Genomic DNA, 25,859 nt, shown 5'->3' with positions numbered 1-25,859 from the left:
AAAGGAGTGCGGAGCAGTTTAGTCGGCCCATTCGAGTCGATTTCAGGGTCTCGTACGTATCTTTTATACGTTTTCTTATTTTAGACGCTGTGGCGCAAAACTTGACGTCGTGTTGTAGAGGAGATAACGCGGAGATTAACGAAGGGGTCGTGTCAATTATCGGCTCAACGATAAAGGAACGCGGAGCAATCTAAAAGCGACTCGAAGTTTTGGGAGATTTTTTTTCAGAGAGATGGCGCGTCGGTCATGAAGATAGGGAAAAATCAGGCCACGAAGTTGTTTTCAAGGCGGGGCTTTGTGCGTCGCCTGGCAACGGACTGGTTTTTCCACAGGCCGTGTGAGGCCAAGGCCTCACTGTTAAAAAAGTCATTCGTTTTTCGAACGAAAAAACCTTCGAAATGTCAACAACCCAGATCGAAGGTTAATAACCTTCGAAAGTGAATTAGTTTCCACGTTTCGATTTACGCCAAATGAAACTTTCATTTTTCGAAGTATCTAACCTTCGAAAAATGAATGCTTTAAAGTTATAACTAGTATGAAAGCTGCCCTCGGGCATATCGGTTTTGGCAACCAATGCGAGTAAAAAAGGGTTGCATAAATTTCTACAATGTTATTTTAAATAAAAAAACTCGTATTCATTGATATAATTTCCGTTTAATAAGAAACATACATTAGGCTTTGACATTCCGCGCTCGATCAGCACTTAGATCTGCCACGAAAGTAACACACTTTAACAATCTGGATTAACATTCAACAGGTCGATTTGACATAATTAGAGGCAGGATGGACACAACGAGCACGAGCTACGAACATTTTACTCCGCATTACATGCAGCTAATTTGCGCAAATTTTGGACAAATACCGTTAATGAATTTGCATATTTGGTATCCGGGTCGTCCGCAGCAAGCACTTCACTTTGAATAAACTGTAATGTGGTTGACACTTCCTTCGCGTAGGTCTAGTGAAACACATAATAAGTTGCTATGAGGGAAAGGATGGCCTCCATCGATTCTCCAGAAACGTATAAATACGGTTTGCTATCAGCAATGATATGGAACGAAGACCCGTGTTTGAGAATGAAGGGTGACTCGCGATGGGGCTTCCTTATTGCTTCAGCCAAATTAACTGAGTCCTGATTGAAAAAGAATCAATTAGTTTATAATCAGAGGACAATTGAACTGTACGAGAAAAATGTTACCTCATGGCAGTCGAAGAAAAATCTACAGGAATCCTTCAGTTTTCTAGTTGGCAGTAATGATGGAAGCAGCTCTAGGGCTGCGCAAGAACTAGTTTCTGTTTAAAAGTTTTTAGTTAATACTACAGAAATGATTAAACGTTTAAGTATACAAACCGAAATCAGGTGAATCCAAATAACGATAACGATGTAGAATTTTAGCAACTTTATTCGAAATCTTTTGCTTCCCAGCAATATCAATGATACTTGGAACTAACTTGAGCCAGTTTTCTCGAAAGATCCTGCATGTTCCCGGTCCACATATCAAATCGAATTCTTCCAGTAACTATCGAATAATAAAATTGATGATTACAATAAAATGTGTTGATTAAGCTTAGAAAGTTACGCATTGTTGTAGTATGAGAATAGGGCATCGGGTATTTATAACAGGGAATACGCCTTGAGGAAGCACATTGGTTTCGAGCTCCCTTCTTCGACCAGAAAAAGTTGATTTCCAAAGCTGCAATAAAGCTGGAGTAGCAGTTGGAGACTCGTTTGTCAGCTCAAACATTTTTAAAACATTTTCGTGGTAGGATAGCCAATCAAAATTTGTGTCTAACAAGAAAATTGTTTTAATAAAAGCATAGAATTGTGTAGTAATAGTTAAGCGTATTACCATCAAATTCTTCAACACCCCTGTGATTCCTTCCGGGCCCTAATGTTTTCAATGACATATTGGAAGCCTTCACCTTTGGGGGACGTCCACCTTTTGTACTCAATTGCCCTCCTCCTTTGCGGCGCTGCCTACCACAAATTGCTCTTATCTTCTCAACAAGAAGCCGCTGAAAAAATAAAAATAAAATAAAATAAAAAAAGTAATTGATGTATAAGTGGTATTTGTTACTTTTAAACTCACCTTAGTTGGTCCTGGATCATTAGGATCAGCAATCACAACAAGAGGATATTTCGACATTGCTCTTTCTACTACAAATGCAATAAAACATGAGTCTGGACTTTTAGTCAGAGACATTATTGGCCTCGACAGATCCCTGGAAAAAGTTGCATATTCATTAAGGAGCAATTTCTCTTCCCCATGCTTTAGTTTCTGCTGAATTGATTGATCAAATGTACTTGGTAACTTGTAGAGCAGCTGATAATTAACAACATTAACTGCTTTCTCTTCTTGAAAAAAACAGTTACACCTTAGTTTTAGTTTGAAGAACTAGAGTAGCCTAATGGACTTACTTTGTTTTGATTTTTTTTGTTCTTGAAGATTGCCACGGTCAATTTCATTTTGGAAAAGTTCTTTAAGAACATCAAAATCACCTGGTAATGTGAAATAAAAATTAAATCTATGGAGCAATACAGAGTTTTGTGATGTAAGATTTACTTACATACTAAGTCGCCCAAAATTTCAAATTTGGCTTAAAATACATGATTTAGATTCAGAATTGAATGAAAATCACGGAAATCAGGATTATTTTTCTATTGGTCTTATAGTTTTTCATTTACATGTTAAAAACCATAAATGAAGTTGGTGCGCTAACATAACTGTTTTCGTTAATTTTTTAAACAGCTAGTCTAAAGAGAAAACCAATGACTAAATCGAAATCAGCGTTAAATTTCGATTATGCCGTCTGATTTTTGGAGAATTTCATGAGATGTCGTTTTTGGCCGATTTTGACAAAAGTGGGAAGGCGGGATGAAGGCGGGATGAAGGCGTTGATGATCAGCACACGCCTCATAGGACATGTATACGGAGTCTGTTTTGCCGGAAGAGCAAACGGTTTCCGAGATATTATGGCGAATTGGTGACCAGGCCGTACCCTATCGGGAACTTCCTGAACGGAGTGAGGGCCCCTAGTTCTTAAAACACTAATTGGTTACCTGCGGGTCTGGTTCATAGAAAACGTTGTAGTTTTTGGCGATTTCGATCAAGTATTTTTCTACCAGAATTTCCCGATAGGGATTCTATCAAAACTCGCATTTCCCAACCCCCTGATACAGGCACCCCTACCCTTCTACAACGACCGGTGGATCGACCGACACTTTTTCTGAGACTTTACCCCAGAGATGGCGCTGATGGCGTGGCGATTTCAGGGGTGTCTATACTAATCTTTCGTTCGTTTTTTTATTTTAGATGCTGTGCCGCTGAGATTGGTCTCCTTTTGTAGAGGAAATAACGCAGCAGCTCCCGGTCGAGTCCCCGTTTTTATCGGCTGAATGGCAAAGGAGTGCGGAGCAGTTTAGTCGGCCCATTCGAGTCGATTTCAGGGTCTCGTACGTATCTTTTATACGTTTTCTTATTTTAGACGCTGTGGCGCAAAACTTGACTTCATGTTGTAGAAGAGATAACGCGGAGATTAACGAAGGGGTCGTGTCAATTATCGGCTCAACGATAAAGGAACGCGGAGCAATCTAAAAGCGACTCGAAGTTTTGGGAGGTTTTTTTTCAGAGAGATGGCGCGTCGGTCATGAAGATAGGGAAAAATCAGGCCGCGAAGTGGTTTTCAAGGCGGGGCTTTGTGCGTCGCCTGGCAACGGACTGGTTTTTCCACAGGCCGTGTGAGGCCAAGGCCTCACTGTTAAAAAAGTCATTCGTTTTTCGAACGAAAAAACCTTCGAAATGTCAACAACCCAGATCGAAGGTTAATAACCTTCGAAAAGGGAATTAGTTTCCACGTTTCGATTTACGCCAAATGAAACTTTCATTTTTCGAAGTATCTAACCTTCGAAAAATGAATGCTTAAAACCAGTATGAAAGCTGCCCTCGGGCATATCGGTTTTGGCAACCAATGCGAGTAAAAAAGGGTTGCATAAATTTCTGCAATATTATTTTAAATAAAAAAACTCGTATTCATTGATATAATTTCCGTTTAATAAGAGACATACATTAGGCTTTGACATTCCGCGCTCGATCAGCACTTAGATCTGCCACGAAAGTAACACACTTTAACAATCTGGATTAACATTCAACAGGTCGATTTGACATAATTAGAGGCAGGATGGACACAACGAGCACGAGCTACGAACATTTTACTCCGCATTACATGCAGCTAATTTGCGCAAATTTTGGACAAATACCGTTAATGAATTTGCATATTTGTTATCCGGGTCGTCCGCAGCAAGCACTTCACTTTGAATAAACTGTAATGTGGTTGACACTTCCTTCGCGTAGGTCTGGTGAAACACATAATAAGTTGCTATGAGGGAAAGGAGGGCCTCCATCGATTCTCCAGAAACGTATAAATACGGTTTGCTATCAGCAATGATATGGAACGAAGACCCGTGTTTGAGAATGAAGGGTGACTCGCGATGGGGCTTCCTTATTGCTTCAGCCAAATTAACTGAGTCCTGATTGAAAAATAATCAATTAGTTTATAATCAGAGGACAATTGAACTGTACGAGAAAAATGTTATCTCATGGCAGTCGAAGAAAAATCTACAGGAATCCTTCAGTTTTCTAGTTGGCAGTAATGATGGAAGCAGCTCTAGGGCTGCACAAGAACTAGTTTCTGTTTAAAAGTTTTTAGTTAATACTACAGAAATGATTAAACGTTTAAGTATACAAACCGAAATCAGGTGAATCCAAAGAACGATAACGATGTAGAATTTCAGCAACTTTATTCGAAATCTTTTGCTTCCCAGCAATATCAATGATGTTTGGAACTAACTTAAGCCAGTTTTCTCGAAAGATCCTGCATGTTCCCGGTCCACATATCAAATCGAATTCTTCCAGTAACTATCGAATAATAAAATTGATGATTACAATAAAATGTGTTGATTAAGCTTAGAAAGTTACGCATTGTTTTAGTTTGAGAATAGGGCATCGGGTATTTATAACAGGGAATACGCCTTGAGGAAGCACATTGGTTTCGAAATCCCTTCTTCGACCAGAAAAAGTTGATTTCCAAAGCTGCAATAAAGCTGGAGTAGCAGTTGGAGACTCGTTTGTCAGCTCAAACATTTTTTTAACATTTTCGTGGTAGGATAGCCAATCAAAATTTGTGTCTAACAAGAAAATTGTTTTAATAAAAGCATAGAATTGTGTAGTAATAGTTAAGCGTATTACCATCAAATTCTTCAACACCCCTGTGATTCCTTCCGGGCCCTAATGTTTTCAATGACATATTGGAAGCCTTCACCTTTGGGGGACGTCCACCTTTTGTACTCAATTGCCCTCCACCTTTGCGGCGCTGCCTACCACAAATTGCTCTTATCTTCTCAACAAGAAGCCGCTGAAAAAATAAAAATAAAATAAAATAAAAAAAAGTAATTGACGTATAAGTAGTATTTGTTTCTTTTAAACTCACCTTAGTTGGTCCTGGATCATTAGGATCAGCAATCACAACAAGAGGATATTTCGACATTGCTCTTTCTACTACAAATGCAATAAAACATGAGTCTGAACTTTTAGTCAGAGACATTATTGGCCTCGACAGATCCCTGGCAAAAGTTGCATATTCATTAAGGAGCAATTTCTCTTCCCCATGCTTTAGTTTCTGCTGAATTGATTGATCAAATGTACTCGGTAACTTGCAGAGCAGCTGATAATTAACAACATTAACTGCTTTCTCTTCTTGAAAAAACAGTTACACCTTAGTTTTACTTTGAAGAACAAGAGTAATGGACTAACTTTGTTTTGATTTTTTTTGTTCTTGAAGATTGCCACGGTCAATTTCATTTTGAAAAAGCTCTTTAAGAACATCAAAATCACCTGGTAATGTGAAATAAAAATTAAATCTATGGAGCAATACAGAGTTTTGTGATGTAAGATTTACTTACATACTAAGTCGGCCAAATTTCAAATTTGGCTTAAAATACATGATTTAGATTCAGAATTGAATGAAAATCACGAAAATCAGGTTTATTTTTCTATTGGTCTTATAATTTTTCATTTACATTTTAAAAACCATAAATGAAGTTGGTGCGCTAACAGAACTGTTTTCGTTAATTTTTTTAACGGCTAGTCTAAAGAGAAAACCAATGACTAAATCGAAATCAGCGTTCAATTTCGATTATACCGTCTGATTTTTGGAGAATTTCAAGAGATGTCGTTTTTGGTAGATTTTGACAAAAGTGGGAAGGCTATACCCTTCCCACTTTTTCATTTTTGGCCAAATTTCAAATTTTGCTTAAAATACATGAATTCGAATCAAAATTGAATGAAAATCACGAAAATCAGGTTTATTTTCCTATTGGTCTTATAGTTTTTGATTTAATCCTTAAAAACCCTAAATTAAGTTGTTGCGCTAACAGCACTGTTTCGTTAATTTTTGAAACGGCTGGTTTAACGAGAAAACCAATAACTAAATCGAAATCAGCGTTCAATTTCGATTATTCCGTGTGATTTTTGGAGAATTTCAAGAGATGTCGTTTTTGGTAGATTTTGACAAAAGTGGGAAGGCTATACCCTTCCCACTTTTTCATTTTTGGCCAAATTTCAAATTTTGCTTAAAATTCATGATTTAGATTCAGAATTGAATGAAAATCACGGAAATCCGGTTTATTTTTCTATTGGTCTTATAATTTTTCATTTACATGTTAAAAACCATAAATGAAGTTGGTGCGCTAACAGAACTGTTTTCGTTAATTTTTTAAACGGCTAGTCTAAAGAGAAAACCAATGACTAAATCGAAATCAGCGTTAAATTTCGATTATACCGTCTGATTTTTGGAGAATTTCAAGAGATGTCATTTTTGGCCGATTTTGACAAAAGTGGAAAGGCTATACCCTTCCCACTTTTTCATTTTTGACCAAATTTCAAATTTGGATTAAAATACATGATTTACATTTAGAATTGAATGAAAATCACGGAAATCGGGTTTATTTTTCTATAGATTTTATAGTTTTTCATTTACATGTTAAAAACCATAAATGAAGTTGGTGCGCTAACAGAACTGTTTTCGTTAATTTTTTAAACGGCTAGTCTAAAGAGAAAACCAATGACTAAATCGAAATCAGCGTTCAATTTCAATTATACCGTCTGATTTTTGGAGAATTTCAAGAGATGTCATTTTTGGCCGATTTTGACAAAAGTGGAAAGGCTATACCCTTCCCACTTTTTCATTTTTGACCAAATTTCAAATTTGGCTTAAAATACATGATTTAGATTCAGAATTGAATGAAAATCACGGAAATCCGGTTTATTTTTCTATTGGTCTTATAATTTTTCATTTACATTTTAAAAACCATAAATGAAGTTGGTGCGCTAACAGAACTGTTTTCGTTAATTTTTTAAACGGCTAGTCTAAAGAGAAAACCAATGACTAAATCGAAATCAGCGTTCAATTTCGATTATACCGTCTGATTTTTGGAGAATTTCAAGAGATGTCATTTTTGGCCGATTTTGACAAAAGTGGAAAGGCTATACCCTTCCCACTTTTTCATTTTTGACCAAATTTCAAATTTGGCTTAAAATACATGATTTAGATTCAGTTTTGAATGAAAATCACGGAAATCCGGTTTATTTTTCTATTGGTCTTATAATTTTTCATTTACATGTTAAAAACCATAAATGAAGTTGGTGCGCTAACAGAACTGTTTTCGTTAATTTTTTAAACGGCTAGTCTAAACAGAAAACCAATGACTAAATCGAAATCAGCGTTCAATTTCGATTATACCGTCTGATTTTTGGAGAATTTCAAGAGATGTCATTTTTGGCCGATTTTGACAAAAGTGGAAAGGCTATACCCTTCCCACTTTTTCATTTTTGACCAAATTTCAAATTTGGCTTAAAATACATGATTTAGATTCAAAATTGAATGAAAATCACGGAAATCCGGTTTATTTTTCTATTGGTCTTATAATTTTTCATTTACATTTTAAAAACCATAAATGAAGTTGGTGCGCTTACAGAACTGTTTTCGTTAATTTTTTAAACGGCTAGTCTAAAGAGAAAACCAATGACTAAATCGAAATCAGCGTTCAATTTCGATTATACCGTCTGATTTTTGGAGAATTTCAAGAGATGTCATTTTTGGCCGATTTTGACAAAAGTGGAAAGGCTATACCCTTCCCACTTTTTCATTTTTGACCAAATTTCAAATTTGGCTTAAAATACATGATTTAGATTCAGAATTGAATGAAAATCACGGAAATCCGGTTTATTTTTCTATTGGTCTTATAATTTTTCATTTACATTTTAAAAACCATAAATGAAGTTGGTGCGCTAACAGAACTGTTTTCGTTAATTTTTTAAACGGCTAGTCTAAAGAGAAAACCAATGACTAAATCGAAATCAGCGTTCAATTTCGATTATACCGTCTGATTTTTGGAGAATTTCAAGAGATGTCATTTTTGGCCGATTTTGACAAAAGTGGAAAGGCTATACCCTTCCCACTTTTTCATTTTTGACCAAATTTCAAATTTGGCTTAAAATATATGATTTAGATTCAGTTTTGAATGAAAATCACGGAAATCCGGTTTATTTTTCTATTGGTCTTATAATTTTTCATTTACATGTTAAAAACCATAAATGAAGTTGGTGCGCTAACAGAACTGTTTTCGTTAATTTTTTAAACGGCTAGTCTAAAGAGAAAACCAATGACTAAATCGAAATCAGCGTTCAATTTCGATTATACCGTCTGATTTTTGGAGAATTTCAAGAGATGTCATTTTTGGCCGATTTTGACAAAAGTGGAAAGGCTATACCCTTCCCACTTTTTCATTTTTGACCAAATTTCAAATTTGGATTAAAATACATGATTTAGATTCAGAATTGAATGAAAATCACGGAAATCGGGTTTATTTTTCTATTGATTTTATAGTTTTTCATTTACATGTTAAAAACCATAAATGAAGTTGGTGCGCTAACAGAACTGTTTTCGTTAATTTTTTAAACGGCTAGTCTAAACAGAAAACCAATGACTAAATCGAAATCAGCGTTCAATTTCGATTATACCGTCTGATTTTTGGAGAATTTCAAGAGATGTCATTTTTGGCCGATTTTGACAAAAGTGGAAAGGCTATACCCTTCCCACTTTTTCATTTTTGACCAAATTTCAAATTTGGCTTAAAATACATGATTTAGATTCAAAATTGAATGAAAATCACGGAAATCCGGTTTATTTTTCTATTGGTCTTATAATTTTTCATTTACATTTTAAAAACCATAAATGAAGTTGGTGCGCTTACAGAACTGTTTTCGTTAATTTTTTAAACGGCTAGTCTAAAGAGAAAACCAATGACTAAATCGAAATCAGCGTTCAATTTCGATTATACCGTCTGATTTTTGGAGAATTTCAAGAGATGTCATTTTTGGCCGATTTTGACAAAAGTGGAAAGGCTATACCCTTCCCACTTTTTCATTTTTGACCAAATTTCAAATTTGGCTTAAAATACATGATTTAGATTCAGAATTGAATGAAAATCACGGAAATCCGGTTTATTTTTCTATTGGTCTTATAATTTTTCATTTACATGTTAAAAACCATAAATGAAGTTGGTGCGCTAACAGAACTGTTTTCGTTAATTTTTTAAACGGCTAGTCTAAAGAGAAAACCAATGACTAAATCGAAATCAGCGTTCAATTTCGATTATACCGTCTGATTTTTGGAGAATTTCAAGAGATGTCATTTTTGGCCGATTTTGACAAAAGTGGAAAGGCTATAACCCTTCCCACTTTTTCATTTTTGGCCAAATTTCAAATTTGGCTTTAAATACATGATTTAGATTCAGAATTGCATGAAAATCACGGAAATCAGGTTTATTTTTCTATTGGTCTTATAGTTTTTCATTTACATGTTAAAAACCCTAAAAGAAGTTGGTGCGCTAACAGAACTGTTTTCGTTAATTTTTTAAACGGCTAGTCTAAAGAGAAAAACAATGACTAAATCAAAATCAACGTTTAATTTCGATTATGCCGTCTGATTTTTGGAGAATTTCAAGAGATGTCGTTTTTGGCCGATTTTGACAAAAGTGGGAAGGCGGGATGAAAGCGTTGATGATCAGCGCACGCCTCATAGGACATGTATACGGAGTCTGTTTTGCCGGAAGAGCAAACGGTGTCCGAGATATTATGGTGAATTGGCGACCAGGCCCTACCCTATCGGGAACTTCCTGAACGGAGTGAGGGCCCCTAGTGTCAACTAAAGTAGCAGCAACATAGATAAAACACAAAACAAACCTCTTTCGGCTTTACCAGCAGCAATGTAATCTGCAATTTCCTTGCGAGCCTTCAATGCCAACTCTGTGTTTTTTTTCTCCAGAAGTTTCCCGATAGGGATTCTATCAAAACTCGCATTTCCCAACCCCCTGATACAGGCACCCCTACCCTTCTACAACGACCGGTGGATCGACCGACACTTTTTCTGAGACTTAACCCTAGAGATGGCGCTGATGGCACGGCGATTTCAGGGTGTTGACACTAATCTTTCGTTCGTTTTCTTATTTTAGATGCTGTGCCGCTGAGATTGGTCTCCTTTTGTAGATGAAAAAACGCAGCAGCTCCCGGTCGAGTCCCCGTTTTTATCGGCTGAATAGAAAAAGGAGTGCGGAGCAGTTTAGTCGGCCCATTCGAGTGGATTTCAGGGTCTCGTACTTATCTTTTATACGTTTTCTTATTTTATATGCTGTGTCGCAAAACTTGACGTCATGTTGTAGAGGAGATAACGCGGAGATTAACAAAGGGGTCATGTCAATTATCGGCTCAACGATAAAGGAACGCGGAGCAATCTAAGAGGGACTCGAAGTTTTGGGAGATTTTTTTTCAGAGAGATGGCGCGTCGGTCATGAAGATAGGGAAAAACCAGGCCGCGAAGTTGTTTTCAAGGCGGGGCTTTGAGCGTCGCCTGGCAACGGACTGGTTTTTCCACAGGCCGTGTGAGGTTGTCAACATGGTCTCACTACATATGTATTAAGGTCACACTTATTGCACCTCACACAGCGTTGCCAAACTATATCAATTTTTGATTTATTATTTTTTTCCCTATTTTTTTTAGTCTGCTTCGAGTCGCGACTTTCCTTATTGCTCTAGAACGAGCAATATGTTTTCTTTTCGTTAACATTAACATTAGGCAACTAAAAAAAATATTACTTTTAATATTTAATATTCAGGATTAAATTTTTTTATTTTTTACAGGTCATGCAAAACCATTCGTCAGCCACATTTACAGGACAATCATTAACGCACATTTTGTGGTACCATTTGTTGTAACCCTTTTTATCACATCCGATGAACTCCAAGCATTTTTTCTCTCACCCTTTTCTGCGACAGGTACAAAACAGATTTTCTGTTTCGACAGTCTCGTGAGATCTCGTGGCACGACTTTGAATGGATGGAAATGGAGTCATGCATGCCAAATTTTATTTCCCTAACTTGTAAAATGATAAAACACCACACGAAAAATGAGTTCCGTCTCCCTTTTTACTACCCAAAAACCGCTTCCGTGTTTAACACAGAGCTTACGGGGAAACGGCTTTAGCGAAAATCACTGTCGTTAGTTATCTTTAATCCCCTCCTCTTCCGTTTTTGTCTTATATTAAAGAGCTAATTCTCTTCTACAAACCCAGTAAAAGATTTTTGGAAGGGGGAATTAGTTTTAAAGTTATTAGATTTTATATACAGCCCATATTTCCTGAAATTTTCTAAATATTGGTCTTATAGTTTTTCATTTACATGTTTAAAACCATAAATGAAGTTGGTGCGCTAACAGAACTGTTTTCGATAATTTTTTAAACGGCTAGTCTAAAGAGAAAACCAATGACTAAATCGAAATCAGCGTTCAATTTCGATTATACCGTCTGATTTCTGGAGAATTTCAAGAGATGTCATTTTTGGCCGATTTTGACAAAAGTGGAAAGGCTATACACTTCCCACTTTTTCATTTTTGACCAAATTTCAAATTTGGCTTAAAATACATGATTTAGATTCAGAATTGAATGAAAATCACGGAAATCAGGTTTATTTTTCTATTGGTCTTATAGTTTTTCATTTACATGTTAAAAACCATAAATGAAGTTGGTGCGCTAACAGCACTGTTTTCGTTAATTTTTTAAACGACTAGTCTAAAGAGAAAACCAATGACTAAATCGAAATCAGCGTTCAATTTCGATTATACCGTCTGATTTCTGGAGAATTTCAAAAGGCTATACCCTTCCCACTTTTTCATTTTTGGCCAAATTTCAAATTTGGCTTAAAATACATGATTTAGATTCAAAATTGAATGAAAATCACGGAAATTAGGTTTATTTTTCTATTGGTCTTATAGTTTTTCATTTACATGTTAAAAACCATAAATGAAGTTGGTGCGCTAACAGAACTGTTTTCGTTAATTTTTTATACGGCTAGTCTAAAGAGAAAACCAATGACTAAATCGAAATCAGCGTTCAATTTCGATTATACCGTCTGATTTCTGGAGAATTTCAAGAGATGTCATTTTTGGCCGATTTTGACAAAAGTGGAAAGGCTATACCCTTCCCACTTTTTCATTTTTGACCAAATTTCAAATTTGGCTTAAAATACATGATTTAGATTCAGAATTGAATGAAATTCACGGAAATCAGGTTGATTTTTCTATTGGTCTTATAGTTTTTCATTTAGATGTTAAAAACCATAAATGAAGTTGGTGCGCTAACAGTTTCGTTAATTTTTTAAACGGCTAGTCTAAAGAGAAAACCAATGACTAAATCGAAATCAGCGTTCAATTTCGATTATACCGTCTGATTTCTGGAGAATTTCAAGAGATGTCATTTTTGGCCGATTTTGACAAAAGTGGAAAGGCCCTTCCCACTTTTTCATTTTTGGCCAAATTTCAAATTTGGCTTAAAATACATGATTTAGATTCAGAATTGAATGAAAATCACGGAAATCAGGTTTATTTTTCTATTGGTCTTATAGTTTTTCATTTAGATGTTAAAAACCATAAATGAAGTTGGTTCGCTAACAGTTTCGTTAATTTTTTTAACGGCTAGTCTAAAGAGAAAACCAATCACTAAATCGAAATCAGCGTTCAATTTCGATTAAACCGTCTGATTTCTGGAGAATTTCAAGAGATGTCATTTTTGGCCGATTTTGACAAAAGTGGAAAGGCTATACCCTTCCCACTTTTTCATTTTTGGCCAAATTTCAAATTTTGCTAAAAATACATGAATTCGATTCAGAATTGAATGAAAATCACGAAAATCAGGTTTATTTTTCTATTGGTTTTATAGTTTTTGATTTAAACGTTAAAAAACAAAAATTAAGTTGTTGCGCTAACAGCACTGTTTTCGTTAATTTTTGAAACGGCTGGTATAATGAGAAAACCAATCACTAAACCGAAATCAGCGTTCAATTTCAATTATGCCATGTGATTTTGGATAATTTCAAGAGATGTCGTTTTTCGCCGATTTTGACAAAAATGGGAAGGCGGGGTGAAGCGGGGATGATTACTTCACACTTCGTCTTCATCCTACATGGATACGTTGTCAGTTTTGCCGTAAGGACAAACGGTTTCCGAGATTCTATGGCGCATTGGCGACCAGGCCGGACCCTATCGGGAACTTCCTGAACGGAGTGAGGGCCCCTAGTTTAAAAAAGATGAATAACAAAATCTTTTTACCTCAAATTAAAATATAAAAGAATACACTAAGCTTGTCAAAAACGAAAGGCAAGATAGGAATAGAGCGCTATTTTAAAATAATACAACCAAACACCACTTCAAAGCACAATAGAGCGATTGAGAACAAAACCTGCAGCAAAAAAAAAACAACACCAATCTCAAAAAATCAATTTCCCGATAGGGATTCTATCAAAACTCGCATTTCCCAACCCCCTGATACAGGCACCCCTACCCTTCTACAACGACCGGTGGATCGACCGACACTTTTTCTGAGACTTTACCCCAGAGATGGCGCTGATGGCGCGGCGATTTCAGGGGTGTCCGCACTAATCTTTCGTTCGTTTTTTTTTTTTTAGATGCTGTGCCGCTGAGATTGGTCTATATTTGTAGAGGAAATAATGCAGCAGCTTCCGGTCGAGTCCCCGTTTTTATCGGCTGAACGACGAAGGAGCGCGGAGCAGTTTAGTCGTTCCATTCGAGTCGATTTCAGGGTCTCGTACGTATCTTTTATACGTTTTCTTATTTTAGATGCTGTGGCGCAAAACTTGACGTCATGTTGTAGAGGAGATAACGCGGAGATTAACGAAGGGGTCGTGTCAATTATCGGCTCAACGATAAAGGAACACGGAGCAATCTAAGAGCGACTCGAAGTTTTGGGAGATTTTTTTTCAGAGAGATGGCGCGTCGGTCATGAAGATAGGGAAAAATCAGGCCGCGAAGTTGTTTTCAAGGCGGGGCTTTGTGCGTCGCCTGGCAATGGACTGGTTTTTCCACAGGCCGTGTGAGGCTGTCAACATGGTCGCACTACATATGTATTAAGGCAGAGTAATAGAATACAGAGGAAATTGAAAAGGGAAAAGAAATTTGGAATGTTTTTCATCCTTTTGTAAGGTGGAAACTGAAAACGGGTTCTTATCCCAAGTATATGTTGCTGCCCAGTGATTATCCCCAAGAACTAGTTATGAAACGAACAACAAGGGAAAGTGATCAAGCTACTACTTTGGTGCCACAGAAAAGGAGAGCGTTGATGGATTTACCAATTTGTGGCAAGCAAGAAAATGTAATGATGCCTAAGGTAGCTGTAATTTCTAAAAGTAGCCCACCTCTTGCTCAGGTACAAGAAAATTAATATCTATTATTGAGATCAATATAATGATTGTTGTTCTATACTAAGCCTCCTGATCTGGTACTTGCAAAGCCACCTGAGGAAGCTGTGCTAGTTTTGCTACCTAAAACTTTTTCACATCAGGTCCAGGTAAAAGCATGTAGTACAGAAAGCAAGTTAATTTTTTAAAATAACTGAACGTTATCTATTGAATAGGCAATTAAACATGAAGAAATCTCTTCTGATCCTGAGTTAGTTTTAGCAACGGCAGACATTATTGAGAATCCTGTGCCAATGCATGGATATTTGCTGGCTGAGGAACCTATGTCAATTGTTTTTCCTACAACAATATCTGTCCTAAGCCAGGTATAAGAATATAAGCACTTTGTTCAAAGCTAAGGCAATGTTTGTTAATCTTTTTATTACTTCCCTCTTGACCAGGTTGAAGAACAAAGTGAGTTTCCTGGTGAAACCAATCCCCTTGATCTCGTTCGACAAAATCGATTTATGTGTTTGGTTCCAGAAGTAGTCGATAAGACGCCAACAACTATAAAGCATATACCACCGAAACAAGACCCACAACAGTAATTTCTTTGTGTGACGAACGCTCGCTGCTCTACTGGTCTTCATTCGTTAGACTACCTTCCATTTCTTGGGGGTGGTCTTTCAACCAAGGACTTGAAACTGTTTTTTGCACTGGCTACGGTAAATCTGAAAAATTAGCCACAGTCATCGTGAAAACCATTGCTGTCCGTTTATCGGGAGAGCTGTTCTACCTATTCAATGGGATTAGTATATCACATTGCGAATTACCGCCGAAATTTTCAACGTTTGAAAGGCTTTCCACCATTATACAGTTCTTCGACAAACTGAAGCCATGCGAGGGTATCACTATCCCATCAGCAAAGCTAACAAAATATTCAGATGACTTCGTTGGTGTGAAAGACAAAAACGGAAATTGGCGTTCTAAAAGTTGTGCATATGTCTTTGACACAATATATGTCGCTACATCATGCACGCGTTGCCGGGCACTGAAGAGATATTTTCTGCAGAAGATAGGAACGTTGCAATTAAAAAAGAAAAAAGAAACAATGAACGAGAAATGTCGAAAATTGCGAAGCAAGCTGAACACAATGGAAAAGAAACTTGAGGTATTTGATTAAAAAAAATCATTCAGATTTGTAATGAAATAATTTCCATTTTAGAAAAGCAACCTAAATGTGCAAAATTTACGCAGTGACTGCAAGAAACTTTTGAAGGAAAAGAAAAGTGCTTTTCAGAACCAGATGGGACATCTTTCAGAAATGGTGAATGGTGGTAGTTTTATTATTTTCAAGTAGCTAGTAGCTCATTAAATGTTTCTTATATGACATTTGGTGATTTATTTTACTACATCTTAATCATTTCTTTTTTCAATGACTATTTTCTCCAAATTTGATTTGAAAGTTATTATTCGCGACTGACAATTTTTTTTACATTCTGTTTACAAACAATTTAATTGCGCATTATTTAGTCTCCTGTAATTTTCATTTCATATCGCAATTTGTGTTTTGTTTGCTGACCATAATGTAACAATTATTATGTTGTATGTTTCCTTATGTGTTAAGAAAAAATGTAAACGTTAGCATTCAAAATCGAGATTTGTTTGAGATTAGTTTCATTAGAACTTTTGTATTAGATTTTATTACACATATTTTTTTCATTTAGTTTTATCATTTATAGGAACAAATGGTGGTCCGCACGTTTCTTGTTAAGGGTTCAATAGATCCAGCTAAAGATAAAAAAGGGAACACTATGAGGTATGAAAATGTTTATCTCATCAACTGTGTGCTGTTCAAGATGAAAAGCAGCCGAGCCTACAAATTCCTACGAGAAATGCAGCTCCTACCGCTGCCAGGATTGTCTACCATACGAAGATTAATGAGCTCATCACAATGTGTTTTGGGCTTCAACAAACTAGCCTTGGAAAACATTTGTGAAGCAATGTCAGGAAAATCTGCACATGAACGTTGGGGTGGAGTAATGTTAGACGAGATGGCAAATGCCAAAGGAATCGATTTCGACACATGTACTCTTACTTGGAAGGGAACTGTAGATTATGGTGGAGAAATCTCCGACTTGGTTCCCAATGGCCTTGCTGACCATATCCTGGTATTTGTTTTCCGACCCTACTTAGCTGGTTGGATACAACCTTTCGCTTGGTTCGGTACCAAAGGTGGTGCCTCTGGTACTATCTTGGTAGAACTAATCATCAAAGCTTTTGCATGCCTACACAATCATGGCGCAATTGCTAAACATGTCGTTTTTGATGGAAATCAAACGAACAAATCGTTAATGAAGCGGGGAATTGTATTTAACTTTACGTCATCAACTGTACACCTTAATTTTCTAGATCCCCTTCCTGTATCCCGTGAATTATTTCAAAATTTTATTCTAATTCTTTGGTATGGTAATAAAATTATACATTTACCCCCTCTTTTCCCTATTTTTCAGATGTATAGAGCCCATCGTGAAACCCTGCACGATGGGAACACATCTGAAAAATAGGGAAAAGAGGGGTATGTATAGAGCCCATCGTGAAACCCTGCAAGATGGGAACACATCTGAAAAATAGGGAAAAGAGGGGGTAAATGTAGTGGTAAAAACCCTAAATTAAGTTGTTGCGCTAACAGCACTGTTTCGTTAATTTTTGAAACGGCTGGTTTAACGAGAAAACCAATAACTAAATCGAAATCAGCGTTCAATTTCGATTATTCCGTGTGATTTTTGGAGAATTTCAAGAGATGTCGTTTTTGGTAGATTTTGACAAAAGTGGGAAGGCTATACCCTTCCCACTTTTTCATTTTTGGCCAAATTTCAAATTTTGCTTAAAATACATGAATTCGAATCAAAATTGAATGAAAATCACGAAAATCAGGTTTATTTTCCTATTGGTCTTATAGTTTTTGATTTAATCCTTAAAAACCCTAAATTAAGTTGTTGCGCTAACAGCACTGTTTCGTTAATTTTTGAAACGGCTGGTTTAACGAGAAAACCAATAACTAAATCGAAATCAGCGTTCAATTTCGATTATTCCGTGTGATTTTTGGAGAATTTCAAGAGATGTCGTTTTTGGTAGATTTTGACAAAAGTGGGAAGGCTATACCCTTCCCACTTTTTCATTTTTGGCCAAATTTCAAATTTTGCTTAAAATACATGAATTCGAATCAAAATTGAATGAAAATCACGAAAATCAGGTTTATTTTCCTATTGGTCTTATAGTTTTTGATTTAATCCTTAAAAACCCTAAATTAAGTTGTTGCGCTAACAGCACTGTTTCGTTAATTGTTGAAACGGCTGGTTTAACGAAAAAACCAATAACTAAATCGAAATCAGCGTTCAATTTCGATTATTCCGTGTGATTTTTGGAGAATTTCAAGAGATGTCGTTTTTGGTAGATTTTGACAAAAGTGGGAAGGCTATATTATACCCTTCCCACTTTTTCATTTTTGGCCAAATTTCAAATTTTGCTTAAAATACATGAATTCGAATCAAAATTGAATGAAAATCACGAAAATCAGGTTTATTTTCCTATTGGTCTTATAGTTTTTGATTTAATCCTTAAAAACCCTAAATTAAGTTGTTGCGCTAACAGCACTGTTTCGTTAATTTTTGAAACGGCTGGTTTAACGAGAAAACCAATAACTAAATCAAAATCAGCGTTCAATTTCGATTATTCCGTGTGATTTTTGGAGAATTTCAAGAGATGTCGTTTTTGGTAGATTTTGACAAAAGTGGGAAGGCTATACCCTTCCCACTTTTTCATTTTTGGCCAAATTTCAAATTTTGCTTAAAATACATGAATTCGAATCAGAATTGAATAAAAAATCACGGAAATCCGGTTTATTTTTCCATTGGTCTTATAATTTTTCATTTACATTTTAAAAACCATAAATGAAGTTGGTGCGCTAACAGAACTGTTTTCGTTAATTTTTTTAACGGCTAGTCTAAAGAGAAAACCAATGACCAAATCGAAATCAGCGTTCAATTTCGATTATACCGTCTGATTTTTGGAGAATTTCAAGAGATGTCATTTTTGGCCGATTTTGACAAAAGTGGAAAGGCGGGATGAAGGCGTTGATGATCAGTGCACGCCTCATAGGACATGTATACGGAGTCTGTTTTGCCGGAAGAGCAAACGGTTTCCGAGATATTATGGGAAATTGGCGACCAGGCCGTACCCTATCGGGAACTTCCTGAACGGAGTGAGGGCCCCTAGTTGTAGACTGTCGGACCGTGATATAATAGCAAGGTACACGATCGCGGTATGGGACTCTCTGTAGGGGAAAACGGCGGGTGTTTACTAAGTGGTTCCATGATTCCCCGCTAGGTTCACTAGTCTAGGAGGCCGGTCGTCTACAGAGGTGATAGGGCAAAAGACTTTTTTTTATTTTTTGGATTTTTAATTATCAGTTCGTGTGCTAGAAAAGTAAATCCACTAGGGCTCCTTTTTATTCCCGATGTTTTGGGACTAAAATAAAAATGACAGTGCAATTTGGGAATTTTTATTTATGTTTTAAATTTACCCTCTTTTGAAAAATTGCGCGTTTGCGGCGTTGCCTAGGTTCCAACATCATGTTTTGTATTGTATCATGGTGTAAAAGGGAGGTGTACCAACTCTTCAGTTAAGAAGGGTATCTCAGCTGAAGCCTCTTCGTGGTACAAGGTTATCTATCGTCAGAGACGCCTGGTGGCCGATCTTGAACTAAATGAAAAACCCACTTGAAAAATATTCTAAGTCCAAAACAGTGGATCCATCCCTATCGGCATTCGCTACGGCCCATGGCAATAAGATGGCATTTCAAAATTAATGTTATTATCTTTCTTGTTTGGAAAAAAATATATTTCAAGTACTGTATGATCACACTCAATATTTAAAAAGAAATTAAAAGATAGTTTAAGTATTACTTTGTATTAAATTTCTTGTATGGGCATTTTTGGCCAGTTTGAAACTCGCCTGGACTGTTGTTTGTTCTTTGGACAATAAAACATCTTTCAAACGTTTAGATTCAAAATAATATCTCACTTTACATACTCCATTATTAAAGTTCCCATATTACAATGGCGATGAGTATCACAAAAAAGGGGCAGTACATTGGTTAATTTAACTTTTGCTATACACTCTTGGAATGTATCAGTGATATAAATATGATTAAGTGACTTAAAGTGGTTTGAGACAACTTTTTCAATTGCGCACAAAGTTTGGTACATTGACAGGGTGACAAACACCAGTCCACCTTTGGTTCGAGCTCTCGTGTATGCATCTGCGTCAAAATCACTTGGTAGATCTGCTTCTTTGGTAATTACGGTCTGTCTGCATGCCTCACACTCGAAAAGGTTTTCTCTCGTTTTCACCATGTAACCTGCTACATCGTATATGAGAAAGTTACCGATTCTATCTTCTTTGGACAAGGGCAACTCGTTCACGTAACGCTTTCCCAGCTCTTCCATTAAATCATCTTTCATTGCTACCCTTAAATCAGCAGCAGCCTTAGCATTGTCGCGGAATTTTTTAATGAGACACTCCTTAAAATCGACGAGCACCCTAATATGGTCATCATTTTCTACATTTGCGTTCCGCAATAGTATCTTCGCGGGTGTGTACAATGACATCATCCTGATAATATGTAGAAAACTTGTAGCCGTTGGATGTGTATCGACTGAACGTATGCGCCCAAAAGTCATCTATAGGCAAAAAAGGATAGTTCATTAAACGATTATTTGCATTTTTTTTTAAACAAATATATACCTCTAAGGCGTCTTGGTTCCATTTTGCTGTCAGTACGAAATCGTATTTCTCTAAAGGGTTTTTTGGATTCAATAACTCTTCTGTCAAGTCAATGGTGCTACGGATAGACAAGCGCCAGCCATCTAGAGTCGTATCTGACGCAAATGCGGCCATTATTGGACGTTTTCCAGGATTGCGATGGCACTCCTCAGTTAACTCTATTATTTTTAGCATGTCTTCGAGTACAGATTTTTTCCCCTTTGTTACCTTTCCCTCCATTTCGACTAAATTATTCCAGTTGTTCCCATTAATTGACTCACCCTTGTGTCGTCCATTCATAATGTCAAATGTGTCATTAATAAGCTTTGTAAGCTTTTCTGTAGCTTCCGATCCTAATAAAATAATGAGTTAGATTTAGAAATTTGGAAGATTTAATAAGGTACCATTGAATAAATGCGCTGTTTTTTTGTCGTCTCTTAAATATTTTAAAGCCATGGCCATATGTTTGGAGTACAGCTGTGTGGCCAAGCTTACCGTCATTCTCTGCCAGGTTGATGGCCAAATGTGAGCAAGTTTTAACTTGGGAACCAATTTCAAACCAAGCAACCTTTGATGCTCAAATACTCTCTGATAGAACATGTGGTAGACAGTGTGCCCGGCAAACTGAGAAACATAAAAAGGAAAGTATTAGTCTCCATTTGCTTAAGTATACTTTAAGCACATTTACAACCTGAGCAATTTTTTGAAGCACAATTTATTCACCATTTTTGGAAAGACGCTATCAAGGCGTCAACCAAACGACGCCATTAATGTGTTCAAACTTTCAGTACGACTAATGGAAAACCGTTGACGACTGATCCGAAGGTAACATTTGCTCACAAGCTCAAGAGATGGCGTTTACTATAGATAACCTAGCAATGCCTACTGGTACCACAAAGAGCCTTCACAAGAGATACCCTTCTTAACTGAAGAGTTGGTACACCTCCCTTTTACACCATGATTGTATGACTCGACCAATGAGGCAGTGACTGTGAAGGTGAACGGTGAAGAGCGGGAGACAGACTCGGAGATTAGACGTTTTTGGTACTGGCTGACACCATACGGTATGTTTCTGCTTTTAAATAAAAATAAAAAGAATTCGGCAACGCCGCAAATGGCGCAATTTTCGGTGTACTTCCTGGTATCTGGTAATGTAGTTATACCAAGATCGGATGCTGAGTTGCCAAGGCTGAATTCCGACCTGGGGTATTTTTCCTCTCGGGCCCTATAGGAGGGAAATGAAAAATAATATATTTAATTAAGTTGTAGTTAGTTTTATTACAAAATCTTTTGGAATCGTGTACTATACCTCTGAGCTGATATAATACAAAATATTTTATCTCCAAAAAAGCTGTTATTTTTCCAGGAACTTTTTTGAAAGGTACTTGTTTACAATGTACCGTAGCAGACGTAAAGAAATTGACTGTGACTAGTGACTGTAGTGTCAAACTGTTTTCGTTTTTTATGTCAAGTATTAGTAGCAATAAAACCATAATTGCTGGCCATTGCCAGTGTACAGCTGGGTGAGTTATGTGTTCATAATTCATAGCATAAAGCAACATTTAACTAACAAACTACCTTACGTTTCATTGCAGGCTTGGTATTGTTTGCTGTCATGTTTGTGCAGTTCTTTACAGTGTAATTAGTGCTACATCACTACCTTGCACTGCAAAGGAAAATCAATGGTTAGACACACACCCCAGACGTTCAGTAGTAAGTAAAATAAAAAGTTACTAATACATTTTATTATTAATCCTCTTTTTATTCAATATTGCTAGGCTCTTATAAACAAAATCGCGGATCTCAATACGTCATGCAAGGGAGAAGAAGTGTCTGAAGAAACAAGAAGAATCTGTCAAAAAAGGAAACTTTATTCAAGTAACAGCGTTCCAACAATGACTCCCGAGGGAAATAAAAATTCTTCATGGTCAGGTACAAGGTACAAGAACTTTGCCATCCTCCAAATGGATTGCTGAGAGCGCAGAGACCCAACCACTTTCCACGTACTTGATTGCTTCATGTATGGTCTTGATTGCATTAAGTTGCATTTTTGTATCCCTGCTCTGTCTTGCAATTAAATACATGTAAAGCTCATGTTCTCTTATAGGTGGTAAAAACTTTTCAATAACACTGATAGTTTTCTGCCACATTTCTTTTGGCAGTACGTAGGGACAGTCTACATTGCACTTGCACAGTTTTTCTAAGTAAATTTCTTTTTCCTTATGAATAAGTCCTTCAGCATAATCAGATAATTTAAAAAGACTAATTGTGTCAAATAACTCATTACCGACATCACAAACTACACTACTCATGACATAAAAAACGAAAACAGTTTGACACTACAGTCACTAGTCACAGTCAATTTCTTTACGTCTGCTACGGTACATTGTAAACCAGTACCTTTCAAAAAAGTTCCTGGAAAAATAACAGCTTTTTTGGAGATAAAATATTTTGTATTATATCAGCACAGAGGTATAGTACACGATTCCAAAAGATTTTGTAATAAAACTAACTACAACTTAATTAAATATATTATTTTTCATTTCCCTCCTATAGGGCCCGAGAGGAAAAATACCCCAGGTCGGAATTCAGCCTTGGCAACTCAGCATCCGATCTTGGTCTATTAGTAGACATCCAAAGTCAGCAAAATATACATTCGCTAATCATCAACAAATACAGATCTCCAAAATGGAAGGTATTTTGGGATTGGCAATCCTAACCTGGTTTGTTTGGTTATGTTTGTATTGGAAGCCACGCAGTGGTATGGTACTTCAATGCAATAACATTAGCGTAACCGATGAAAGACACACACCCGGAAGCCCGCAATGGGAAGAAGAAAGTTGTAAAACCAGACCCACTTTCCACAGTTACTTTTCCAAACCAGACCTTAAACTAGAAATCTCGCCAATAAACAAAAAACCCAGAATGGACGACGGAACAATCCTACCAGATGTTTTTGAATTCGATAACGAGGAAGAGTTGAATGATAACCAATCAACTAACAATTTAGAAAATGGTGAGCTAATTTTCTTCCGCAATCCATTCGGCAACCGTACGCCAGAAGAGGAGACACCTAAATCAACTTGCACAGATGATCCAGGGATGCCACGTCCAAAGAAATTTCCGACAGTTCTCCACACCCATGTCATCCACATCCCTGGAATCCATAAGGTGCCAGAAGAACCCCCAGAATTTTCGGTAGTTCGCCCCTTCCACACCGACATACATGGAATTACGGAGTTTCTGTCAAAGTTGGGTGGTAAAGAGTACTGCGACATGATGTTTTACGGTAATTTCCTTTATTTAAAGGAATTATTTCTCTCGAACCCTATGTTTTGGTATGTCCCACCACTAGACAGTGGTCCTAAAATAACGGAACCACCTGACATTTCCTGTGAATCAGCTTCAGCTAGGCCTATTGAGCCTGTTCCTGGTGTGAAAATGAAAAAGAAGTTCTGGAAATTAATGAAAACGAGGTCTGGGACATTAATTAAAAAATGGAAAAAGTGGATTGCTGCTCAATTCCCTTCACGGAAGGCGAACACTGAAGGAGAAGTATCAGAAGAAGATGACGATGAAGCATATACATCCTATTACTTTAGGGATCCCCCTCCAGAACCCGTGAGAACGAAATGGGAAAAGCTGATTGACACTTATTTCCCTTATTTCCGAAAAAGGGAGCCTCCTTTTTTTGTTCGGTTTACCACTATGAAGGAAGAACTAGAAAAAATGTTGAAGCGGTTCGAAGAAACGATAACGACAGTCCTACACACCCATCTATTCTACATCCCCGGAATTTCAGAGAGACCCGAAGACATACCGGAAATGTTCAGAAAAAGTGCACAAGTTCTCCACATACATTACCTCAACATATCTGCAGAGTTACTATCGACTATCGGTATCCATGACCAGTACCACGAAACAACTAAGTCTTCGTATTTCCCGCAAACCGACAGTGGCCCTATAACAACGGAAGTACCCGACCTTCACTGTGAGTCACCTTCAGTTACTAAGCCCGTTGTTAAAGAAAGTTTTGAAAATAAGGAAAGCGACATACCTGCCTCTGAACGAGATACGATACAAAATGAATTAATCGACAAAACATCGGTGGCTGAAGAAGAACCGACTGCAGCTGAAAATTCCATGTCGACCACAGCTAGAACGAAGAGCAAGTTTGGGAAATTGGGGTCTAAATGGAAAAACTGGAAGGCCGCTCATTTTCCCTCACGGAAGGGAAAGTCTGATGGACGGGTCCATGATGTACTTGAAGTGACAAAAGACTATGTCGACCAACTAGAAAATGGCACCCAACAGAAAACAGAACACAAAAAACATCAAAAGGTTGTCAAAGATACAGAAAATCAGAATATAACACAAAAAAAGGGGAAAAAATTTAGGAATTTTAGACACCAAATCAAATCATGGATTCTTCTGAAAACGAGTAAAGAACAGAAAGAATGATAAGAAACGAAAAAAATACAATCTTCTCCATATTTTTTCGTTTCTTATCATTCTTTCTGTTCCTTAGACCAAACACCTGACACCTTTAACTACACCACTTTTTCAACCAGTATGTAAACTGTTCAGACATGAAGAGTAGGGAGGCCAAAATTAAACATGCTGAGAAAACAATAACGAGAGAAACACAGCAGTAAGGATAGGCGTATATTTGAAGGATTTGACTCCTAAGGAAGAGGCGTGAGTTTCTGCATTCTTTCGACATTCGTTTTCAAACAATGTGGGTAATAGACTCTCCGGCACCAACGCACTCTGCAATTCGATTCAAGGTAGGTTAAGTTAGGTTAAGTTTTAGGTTAAGATCTTGAATTGAAGCGTAGGGTGTGTTAGGTTACGGGGTCTTATTCGATATTGTTGGACTACGTAATGTGAAAGAAGTTAAAAAACTCGTTTCGTATTTAAAGGGTTACGTCCCTTACATGGTCCTTTTTTCGTTCACCGTTGTTACTCGACTTGTTTTCTCGGTGTCTTGTTTTGCTATTCTTTCTCATCATTTCCTGAGCAATCAAATATTCGTTGAAAGGTACACAAAGCTTATGTCTCTTTTCAATTTGCTATAAGCACCTTCTCCCCTTAGTAACAAACATATTATACCCATTGAAAAGTTATCACATGACAAAACACGAGGTGCAGACAGCCTGTTCGACCAGTTTAAATGGACGTCGTAAACCATGCAGCTCTTTCAATGAGGGTGTACACTATTCAAATATGAAC

At 36.9% G+C, this 25,859-nt stretch overlaps 5 protein-coding genes and 2 long non-coding RNA genes across 10 annotated transcripts; 4 read left to right on the top strand and 3 right to left on the bottom strand.

Annotated features, from left to right (window-relative positions):
• Positions 1 to 640: 640 nt before the first annotated feature.
• LOC116936718 lies at positions 641 to 2,581 on the bottom strand. Its single transcript, XM_045168861.1, has 8 exons — positions 2,569 to 2,581; positions 2,420 to 2,500; positions 2,091 to 2,353; positions 1,851 to 2,016; positions 1,581 to 1,789; positions 1,352 to 1,520; positions 1,199 to 1,293; positions 641 to 1,132 (listed from the first exon to the last, which is right to left on the bottom strand). Exons 3-8 carry the CDS (start codon positions 2,202 to 2,204, stop codon positions 959 to 961), a joined length of 927 nt encoding a protein of 308 aa, XP_045024796.1. The 5' UTR covers positions 2,205 to 2,353; positions 2,420 to 2,500; positions 2,569 to 2,581; the 3' UTR covers positions 641 to 958.
• A 1,455-nt stretch (positions 2,582 to 4,036) lies between these two features.
• On the bottom strand, positions 4,037 to 5,825 carry LOC123469673. The gene is made up of 6 exons (XM_045168852.1): positions 5,488 to 5,825; positions 5,247 to 5,412; positions 4,977 to 5,185; positions 4,748 to 4,916; positions 4,595 to 4,689; positions 4,037 to 4,528 (listed from the first exon to the last, which is right to left on the bottom strand). The coding sequence occupies exons 1-6, from the start codon at positions 5,599 to 5,601 to the stop codon at positions 4,211 to 4,213; spliced, it is 1,071 nt and encodes a 356-aa protein (XP_045024787.1). The 5' UTR covers positions 5,602 to 5,825; the 3' UTR covers positions 4,037 to 4,210.
• A 4,821-nt stretch (positions 5,826 to 10,646) lies between these two features.
• On the top strand, positions 10,647 to 11,826 carry LOC123469672. 2 transcript variants are annotated; one of them, XR_006642959.1, is made up of 3 exons: positions 10,647 to 10,706; positions 11,256 to 11,314; positions 11,391 to 11,826. It is a non-coding gene; the product is annotated as an uncharacterized LOC123469672 (long non-coding RNA). The 2 variants fall into 2 exon arrangements; XR_006642960.1 differs by lacking the exon at positions 10,647 to 10,706 and adding an exon at positions 10,962 to 11,035.
• A 2,666-nt stretch (positions 11,827 to 14,492) lies between these two features.
• Positions 14,493 to 16,521, top strand: LOC116934906. The gene is made up of 6 exons (XM_045168842.1): positions 14,493 to 14,541; positions 14,608 to 14,830; positions 14,891 to 14,971; positions 15,038 to 15,187; positions 15,263 to 15,972; positions 16,027 to 16,521. Exons 2-5 carry the CDS (start codon positions 14,642 to 14,644, stop codon positions 15,407 to 15,409), a joined length of 567 nt encoding a protein of 188 aa, XP_045024777.1. The 5' UTR covers positions 14,493 to 14,541; positions 14,608 to 14,641; the 3' UTR covers positions 15,410 to 15,972; positions 16,027 to 16,521.
• A 27-nt stretch (positions 16,522 to 16,548) lies between these two features.
• On the top strand, positions 16,549 to 17,455 carry LOC123469668. The gene has a single exon (XM_045168839.1). The coding sequence runs from the start codon at positions 16,550 to 16,552 to the stop codon at positions 17,366 to 17,368; it is 819 nt and encodes a 272-aa protein (XP_045024774.1). The 5' UTR covers position 16,549; the 3' UTR covers positions 17,369 to 17,455.
• Positions 17,456 to 19,753: 2,298 nt separating this feature from the next.
• LOC123469662 lies at positions 19,754 to 21,478 on the bottom strand. 3 transcript variants are annotated; one of them, XM_045168836.1, is made up of 5 exons: positions 21,319 to 21,478; positions 21,032 to 21,251; positions 20,909 to 20,980; positions 20,610 to 20,743; positions 19,754 to 20,545 (listed from the first exon to the last, which is right to left on the bottom strand). In XM_045168836.1, exons 2-5 carry the CDS (start codon positions 21,225 to 21,227, stop codon positions 19,883 to 19,885), a joined length of 1,065 nt encoding a protein of 354 aa, XP_045024771.1. In that variant the 5' UTR covers positions 21,228 to 21,251; positions 21,319 to 21,478; the 3' UTR covers positions 19,754 to 19,882. The 3 variants fall into 3 exon arrangements, with proteins under 3 accessions (XP_045024771.1, XP_045024762.1, XP_045024772.1); XM_045168827.1 differs by having other exon boundaries at positions 20,610 to 20,980; XM_045168837.1 differs by having other exon boundaries at positions 20,610 to 20,980; positions 21,123 to 21,251.
• A 533-nt stretch (positions 21,479 to 22,011) lies between these two features.
• Positions 22,012 to 22,731, top strand: LOC116934940. The gene is made up of 3 exons (XR_006642952.1): positions 22,012 to 22,150; positions 22,223 to 22,340; positions 22,406 to 22,731. It is a non-coding gene; the product is annotated as an uncharacterized LOC116934940 (long non-coding RNA).
• Positions 22,732 to 25,859: the final 3,128 nt, after the last annotated feature.

This window comes from Daphnia magna, linkage group LG1 (assembly GCF_020631705.1).
Source record: "Daphnia magna isolate NIES linkage group LG1, ASM2063170v1.1, whole genome shotgun sequence".
In the NCBI taxonomy this organism is placed as follows: domain Eukaryota; kingdom Metazoa; phylum Arthropoda; class Branchiopoda; order Diplostraca; family Daphniidae; genus Daphnia; species Daphnia magna.
This window is presented reverse-complemented; position numbering and strand designations above follow the sequence as displayed.

What these genes read in the sequence shown, in the direction of transcription:
- LOC116936718 (XM_045168861.1), bottom strand. Translation starts at nt 2,204, where the DNA reads ATGTCTCTGACTAAAAGTCCAGACTCATGTTTTATTGCATTTGTAGTA. An exon ending in ATGATCCAGGACCAACTAAG is followed by an intron (nt 2,017 to 2,090) that starts GTGAGTTTAAAA and finishes TTATTTTTTCAG; the next exon opens with CGGCTTCTTGTTGAGAAGAT. An exon ending in TTCTCATACTACAACAATGC is followed by an intron (nt 1,521 to 1,580) that starts GTAACTTTCTAA and finishes ATTATTCGATAG; the next exon opens with TTACTGGAAGAATTCGATTT.
- LOC123469673 (XM_045168852.1), bottom strand. Translation starts at nt 5,601, where the DNA reads ATGTCTCTGACTAAAAGTTCAGACTCATGTTTTATTGCATTTGTAGTA. An exon ending in GGGTGTTGAAGAATTTGATG is followed by an intron (nt 5,186 to 5,246) that starts GTAATACGCTTA and finishes TTTTCTTGTTAG; the next exon opens with ACACAAATTTTGATTGGCTA. An exon ending in TTTGGATTCACCTGATTTCG is followed by an intron (nt 4,690 to 4,747) that starts GTTTGTATACTT and finishes ACTTTTAAACAG; the next exon opens with AAACTAGTTCTTGTGCAGCC.
- LOC116934906 (XM_045168842.1), top strand. Translation starts at nt 14,642, where the DNA reads ATGTTGCTGCCCAGTGATTATCCCCAAGAACTAGTTATGAAACGAACA. An exon ending in CTTTTTCACATCAGGTCCAG is followed by an intron (nt 14,972 to 15,037) that starts GTAAAAGCATGT and finishes TCTATTGAATAG; the next exon opens with GCAATTAAACATGAAGAAAT. An exon ending in CAATATCTGTCCTAAGCCAG is followed by an intron (nt 15,188 to 15,262) that starts GTATAAGAATAT and finishes CCTCTTGACCAG; the next exon opens with GTTGAAGAACAAAGTGAGTT.
- LOC123469668 (XM_045168839.1), top strand. Translation starts at nt 16,550, where the DNA reads ATGGTGGTCCGCACGTTTCTTGTTAAGGGTTCAATAGATCCAGCTAAA.
- LOC123469662 (XM_045168827.1), bottom strand. Translation starts at nt 21,227, where the DNA reads ATGTTCTATCAGAGAGTATTTGAGCATCAAAGGTTGCTTGGTTTGAAA. An exon ending in AACAGCGCATTTATTCAATG is followed by an intron (nt 20,981 to 21,031) that starts GTACCTTATTAA and finishes TTATTTTATTAG; the next exon opens with GATCGGAAGCTACAGAAAAG. An exon ending in GGAACCAAGACGCCTTAGAG is followed by an intron (nt 20,546 to 20,609) that starts GTATATATTTGT and finishes TTTTGCCTATAG; the next exon opens with ATGACTTTTGGGCGCATACG.